We start from the raw sequence: 6,902 nt of genomic DNA on the forward strand, positions 1-6,902 counted from the left end.
TAAAGCCAAAGCAAAAAATTTATAGCTGATTTTCAGCAAAAAAAAACTAAAGTTAGAGCACCAACCAAACAACCCGTAGACTTTGTGAGCACATTTGTTTTAGATTATCTTCAGAAAAGGGCAACCGACCTCTCTTCAATTCGATCTAACTAAGCTTAAGTTTTTGCCCTCCTCTCGCTTTGCTTGTGGAAGTGTGATGTAATAGAGAATGCAATTATACCAACGACATATCACGAATCATGCCTTATTTGTGATTTATAGATACTAGGCCTGAGAGTTTTTAACTCAAGCCGAAGTACTGACCTTAATCCGAACCAGAAAAACCGAAAACCGAATCCGAACTATTTTACAAAAATATCCGAATGGGACTTATGAAATATACTACTTTGGATTTTGGTTATAACCCGAACCGAACCGAAATCCGAATTAGGATCCGAAGATATCTAAAATTAGTTAAATATGTTAATGTTTTTGTATATATTAAAGTGATTTAGATAGTTTAGAATATTCAAAATATTTTTTTTGTTTGTTTTATTTGTTATTTTGAATACATTTTAGTTAATTTAGATAATTTAACTAATTTTTAATTAGATTGTAAATAATTTATATATTTTGGTCAATTTTCGAGGTTTTTAAAAATATATTTTTGTACGATTTTAAACATTGGTTAAATCCGATCTGAACCGAACCCGGAAGGAACCGAACCGAACCCGATCCGATAATTAGTAAAAACCGAATGGTACTTATGAACATAACACGGAAAATCCGAATCATCCGGACCGAAACCGAACGGACCACCGAAGGCACATGCCTAATACATACAATCAGTAGACAAAAGAAACCATTTGCTATAGCAAAATCTGCAGTTGCATTTACTTTATAACACATTTTCATTTATTTACCTACTTGACCATAATTCGACTGCACTAAGAGTATGATAAGAACGATTTGCTAGATGATCTTCGAGTAGGTTGAAACATGAACAGTAAAGAGTTGAACGAGTGATAAAAGTCACAGCCACAATGATTTACATGTGACCATCAGAAACCCTTACCAAAATACCAGAAACCCATCAGATAAGAACCAATTGATACATTTATGAAGAATCAAACCAGTTTTGTATAGAGAAAACATTTTTTTTTTGATAAAATATAGAGAAAACATCATCAAACGAGAGTGTATTACATCATAGTTATTAGTCTGCATGCATGTCCATTGAAGAATCAAAAGAACCTGGAGAGTTGGATCCCCTGTTCAGTTCACTGCTTCTGGTTCCGACAGATATGTAGCCTCCTCCCTGGGGGATTTGGTAGTTCTGAAGGCTACGGCGTATGGGACTTGAAAGGGCGTTTGAGAAAACCGAGTTCTTCGCCTGGTTTTCGCATTGCTCCGACCGAACCACAGGAACAGCAGTAGGGCAAGAAGTGCCTGAAGAGGCCATGAGCCCGGAATTCGTGACATTCATTGCTGGTTGTGTTGGCTGCGCTCTTGGGGAAATTGGGGGCTCCTCTGTGCAGCACTCTAGCTCGTTCTGCATTTGGGGAAACAAGAAACTCAATCAAGAACAGAAAAATCAGATCTGGCCAAGTTTCAAGAGTGACATATACGAACCTGAATGTAATTGATTATATCCATAGATGTCACCCTTGACCCTCCTTCTTGTTGTCTCCATATCCATTGGTACAATTTTTCCTGAAACATGGAAGATGAGCAGAACGTTAACTTAGATAAAGAATGCATAAAACTAGCTAGAGTCCCGTAATCTGATCTCATGCAGTATGTCATCATCCAAGAATAAGCTTCACATCACAACATCATGTAAATTTCAGTCAACCAAGGAACGAGCGGAACAGACAGACGATACAGTGTTAATTTGATTTAGGCTACAGAAGCAAACATATAAAACAGTCTTATTACCAATAAAAGAACCACGGAAACAAGAACAGAAAGATGCTTTCACTTCTTTGGCTTTGGTTTCATTGATAGGAGATGCAATGACACAGAAACACTTTTCATCAAAAAGAAATCTTTATGTACGGACACAAGTCCATAAGAAGAAATCTGTGGCTCCCCCCCCACACCTAAACTATCTTGAGGAAAATTAACACACATGGTTGTACATGAAACACCAAAAGCTTAATGCAAAATTATAATGCAAACAATACTAGATAAGATTAGACAAAAGAGAGGAAATTAATAACTTTTGGTTAATAATCAAAACTTGAAATTCTCATCTTCAATTACAATCAGTAATTGTACATGAAACACCAAAAGAACAATGCCACTAATACACTCATAAACAAAACTTAATAGATTAGGCAGAACTAGGAAAACTAACAACCTTATCTAAAAATCAAATCGAATAGATAAGAATGGAATAAAAAAAAAAAAGGGTAAAAAACAAACGAGGCCATGGCGTTCACCGGCTTGAAAAGATAGTTTCTGGTGGTTCATGGACTGAGTGTAAAGCTGAGATAACGAGTTCGCTGCTGTTCGAAACGAGGCGTAAACAGTCCGATCTACCTCATCGAGGCTCGTCGCTGTAGCTTTTCTCTTCTTCCCCATCCCTTTAAGATCCTTCTATAATCGGAATCGGATCTTCTTCCCCTGGATTAGACGGCCACGATTTCTCCGTCGGCGATGAACGGATGGTGGTTGTTCTCTCGACCTGTCTCGATCGGCGATTTTGATAAATTATAAAGACAGCAGATTGGACATAAGAGGGGCACTTCTCTCACTTTATACGAAACCGCAGGACTAGGCATGGGTGTTCGATGCTGTTCGGTTCGGTCTGATTGGGCACGGTCCGATTCGGCCCAATCCGGTTTTTCTGTTTTCAGATATTCAGCTTTCCCGGTTTTTCATTTCGTTGAGATTGCAAAACTGGGAGGCGAGCTAACTTTTATATCCACAAAAAAAAAAATCATCTCGAGTTCAGTTTCAGGCTATCTTTGATATAAAATTATAAAAATCGTGTAAAGGAGCTGTATTGAATCTGAAATTTGAAGTAATTTGATTTTTAATGAGTTTGTAGATGATTACACGAGAATTAAAGAATTTAGTATGATTTTTGTTAAAACACTCTAGAATCTCATCTAAAACAGTGAGATTTGGATTTTTATTTTTATAACTAAGGAACTCTCCTCAAACACTCTAGAAACAATTAAAATACTCTAAAATCTCCAACTTAAATTTCGTTCAATAACAGTGGATTTCAGAATGTTTTACGAAATGACAAGTTCAATAACAATGAATTTTAAAGTGTTTTTTAAAATTCATATTTGAATAACAGTGGATTTGTCATTTTAATACAAATCACTTGAAACTCTTGGTTGAATACACCCCCTAAGTATTTTTATTATTAGGTTTGATTCGGTATCTTTTTTTTTTATCTTGTTCTTGTGGTTTGAGTAATCTAATCCAGTCGAGTCAACACTCAATATATTGTTTTCGCTTTAATATCCAAACTAGAGATTGATCTGCGCATCCGCACTGATATTAGTTTTTATATTTTTATACAGTGATATTTGTTTTTCATAAACTCATAATTTTATACAGTAATATTTGTTTTCCAGTAATATCGTATCTAATTATGAGTTTATGAAAAACAAATATACCAGATTATCCAGGGATAATCCATGTCTTGTTCTGGCTCGATAATGCTATTTTTTCTCTAGAATAGGTAACCCATATTTGTGTAGACACTTGGTACTGGAAATATATATGGGCTTGTTGGAGTTAATGATAAGGACCAAACTTGTAGAGCTGGCGGACATTCGAAAATGGCATGGGTTACAGATTCTTCTAGTTCTCCACATCTTGGGCAGTAGTTATCACACCTCATATTACGTCTTGCTAAGTTCCTCGTTACTGCCACATGACCAGTTAACAATTGCCATATAAGATTACATATCTTCTTAGGCGCCTTTAACTTCCAAGCAAAGGCTTGAAGCTTAGTGATACTCAGCTCCAAGATTTCCTCCTTTTCGTCTGCCTTTAAAAATTCTGAGCCACCCAATATCCTGATTTAACCGTGTATTGGTCATTCCTTGTGTAGTTCCAGCAGAATGTATCACGACGATGAGTTGAGCTTATGGCCAAACTCCTAATGAGTTGAGCTTATGGCCAAACTCCTAATGAGTGGTATGTCATCAAGATTGACATAGTTCTCCAATAGACCAACATCTGAATCCTTCGATACCTGATCAATGAGATCGATGACTCTCATATTATGATGCATGAATGGCGCTACATGGATAGCTGGTCTTGCAGGGATCGTTAGAATCCTCGGATCCTCCCACACCTTTACTTCATAACCTAAATGTACCTTCTGTCTGATTCTCAGTAATAACAACTTTCTTGCAGCAAAAATGCTAGTTCACACATAGGATGGCTGCTAGCAGAGTTTACGCGTAGTGGTGAACTCAATCTATAGTATCTTCCCCTCAAGACTCGAGCAACCAAAGAGTCAGGAAATTGAACTAGCCTGAATAATTGTTTTGCCAATAGGGCCAGATTGAACTCATGGATCATACGGAAACCAATCCCACCCTCCTCTCTTGGTAAACAGACTTTTTCCCATTTCGCCCAGTGTATTCCTCTTTTTGGTGGATCTGAACTCCACCAGAATTGAGCAATGGCACTTACTAGGTTTCACATATCTCTAATGGGAGCATAAAAGTAGACATAACGTAATTCGGAAGAGCTAGAAGAATGAATTTAATCAACACTTCCTTCCCTCCTTTCGAGAGTCCTCTACATGTCCATCCATTCACTCTATGCATCAACTTATCCTTGAGAAATGGAAAAAGTTTGCACTTGGAACCACTTATATCTTCCGGGATACCTAAGTAAGTTCCCATTCCTCCTTCGTTTTGAATTCCAAGTGCATCTTTAATCTTTTGCCTAATAGTTGCATCAATCCGCTTACCAAAGAGTAAGGATGATTTATCAAAGTTGATACATTGACCTGATGCTTTACCATATTTCCTAACTACTTTCATTACTTCTTCACATTCACGGGGCTCCGCTTTACAGAAGAAAAGGCTATCATCAGCAAAGAGAAGGTGGGATAACAAAGGACATGCGCGTGTAACGCGCATCCTCATTATCTTCCCTTGGCTCTCTGCATGATTGAGAAGGATAGCGAGCGCTTTCGTGCATAAAATAAAAATGAAAGGAGACAAAGGATCTCCTTACTAGGAACAATATTTTCTCTTGGCTGTCCATTCATGAGTACCTTATGTTTCACCAACATGCATCGCATTTTCCAGGTGATCCATGTTTCTGAAAACCCATCTTACGCATGACAGATTCAATAAACGACCATTCCGTTATGTCATATGCTTTGCTCATGTCCGTCTTAATGGCCATTCTTTTACTGCGTCCACTTGGTTTAGTTCTCAGAGCGTGGAACATTTCTTGAGCAATCATAATGCTGTCTGAAATCTGTCTTCCAGCAACAAAGACTGACTGTGTTTCCAATATCAAGCCTGGTAGCACTCTCTTTAATCTCTGGTATAAGACCTTAGAGATTATCTTGTAGCTTACGTTACACAAGCTAATGGGTCTAAATTGAGCCATTTCATTAGGCTTTGTTGTCTTTGGGATGAGACATATATTTGTATCATTCAGTCCAGTCGCCACCATCCCCTCAAAAAGGAATTTATTAACCATAAGAATTAAATCCTTCTTTACTATCTCCCAGTATTTCTGATAGAAAAACTCAATCATCCCATCTGGTCTTGGGGCTTTGTCTGGATGCATAGCAAAAAGCCCTAATTTGACCTTCCATTCGGATACCGGAACTGTAAGGTTGTCATTCATTGCCCCAGTGATTGTCGTAGGAACTTGAGCTAGTGCCCCATCTATATCCTATGGGTTAGATGATTCAAACATCTGCCTAAAATAGCTAGTAGCAATGGCTACTAATCCCTCTTCATCCTCAACTATATTTCCATTTGCATCTAGAAGCTGCGAGATTTTTATTTCTTGCTCTTTTTTGCTTTGTTAAGGCATGATTTTTTTTTTGTATTTCTGTCACCTTCTCTTAGCCAAAACACTCGACTCTTCTACTTCTAGAACATTTTTTTGGTTTAAGAGCTTCAGGGAGTTCCTTCAACGCTGCAGCAATTTCCTCAGTTGTAGCATTATCATCTGCGTACAAACCCTCCACTTTTTATTTTAGCTCCTCCACTAATTTCGCCGAGTTAACATTATGTTGTTTCCTCCATTCACTCAAGGCTTTTCGGCAGCTAGAAATATGTTCAATAATAGTCGCATTGGGAGGGAGATTAGGAGATTTCCATCCCTCAAGAATGACTTTCCTTAGCTTCTCTTTATCCAGCCATCTTTTATCAAACTTGAATGTTTTTGATCTCCTCATTGGCTTTATGAGTATGTCTGCAAGAATCGGACGATGGTCCGATCCCCATAACCTCATATACTTCACAGTCGAGTGGGGAAACTTCTCATGCCAATCCGCATTTCCTACTGCTCTGTCTAAGCGACATCGAACAATTGTTCTTCTTGCTCTCTTCCCAACCCATGAGAGCATTTCCCCCGTGAAGGAAAACTCTAGCATCCCACAATCATTAAGCATCTGCTTAAAGGGCAGGAAAGAGCTATCATGACGTTGTCTCCCTCCTTCTTTCATATTGTGACCCGTAATTTCATTAAAATCTCCTATCATGAACCAAGGTCCAGTTCTTTTTGTTGAGAAACGCGTAAGATGTTCCCAAACTTGATCTTGTCTTTCTAATATAGGATCCCCATAAACAAACGTCATATAGACTTTTATTCCATCAATGACTGACTCAATGTCAATCATACGGTCATTCGAAAATAAAACATTAACTTGAAATTCAACCATAAAAAAATAAAGCTATCCTCTGCTGAGTCCA

The 6,902-nt window shown here is 37.8% G+C and overlaps 1 protein-coding gene across 1 annotated transcript; it reads right to left on the bottom strand.

The window, feature by feature from the left end:
* Positions 1–1,077: 1,077 nt before the first annotated feature.
* BNAC09G24810D lies at positions 1,078–2,907 on the bottom strand. Its single transcript, XM_013831143.3, has 3 exons — positions 2,407–2,907; positions 1,612–1,692; positions 1,078–1,531 (listed from the first exon to the last, which is right to left on the bottom strand). Exons 1-3 carry the CDS (start codon positions 2,563–2,565, stop codon positions 1,196–1,198), a joined length of 576 nt encoding a protein of 191 aa, XP_013686597.1. The 5' UTR covers positions 2,566–2,907; the 3' UTR covers positions 1,078–1,195.
* Positions 2,908–6,902: the final 3,995 nt, after the last annotated feature.

This window comes from Brassica napus, chromosome C9, assembly GCF_020379485.1.
Source record: "Brassica napus cultivar Da-Ae chromosome C9, Da-Ae, whole genome shotgun sequence".
Classification (NCBI taxonomy): Eukaryota; Viridiplantae; Streptophyta; class Magnoliopsida; order Brassicales; family Brassicaceae; genus Brassica; species Brassica napus.

Coding starts and splice junctions, on each gene's coding strand:
- BNAC09G24810D (XM_013831143.3), bottom strand. CDS start 2,565: ATGGGGAAGAAGAGAAAAGCTACAGCGACGAGCCTCGATGAGGTAGAT. Junction 1,693..2,406: donor CCGGTGAACGCCATGGCCTC/GTTTGTTTTTTA, acceptor TCCATGTTTCAG/GAAAAATTGTACCAATGGAT. Junction 1,532..1,611: donor ATATAATCAATTACATTCAG/GTTCGTATATGT, acceptor CCCCAAATGCAG/AACGAGCTAGAGTGCTGCAC.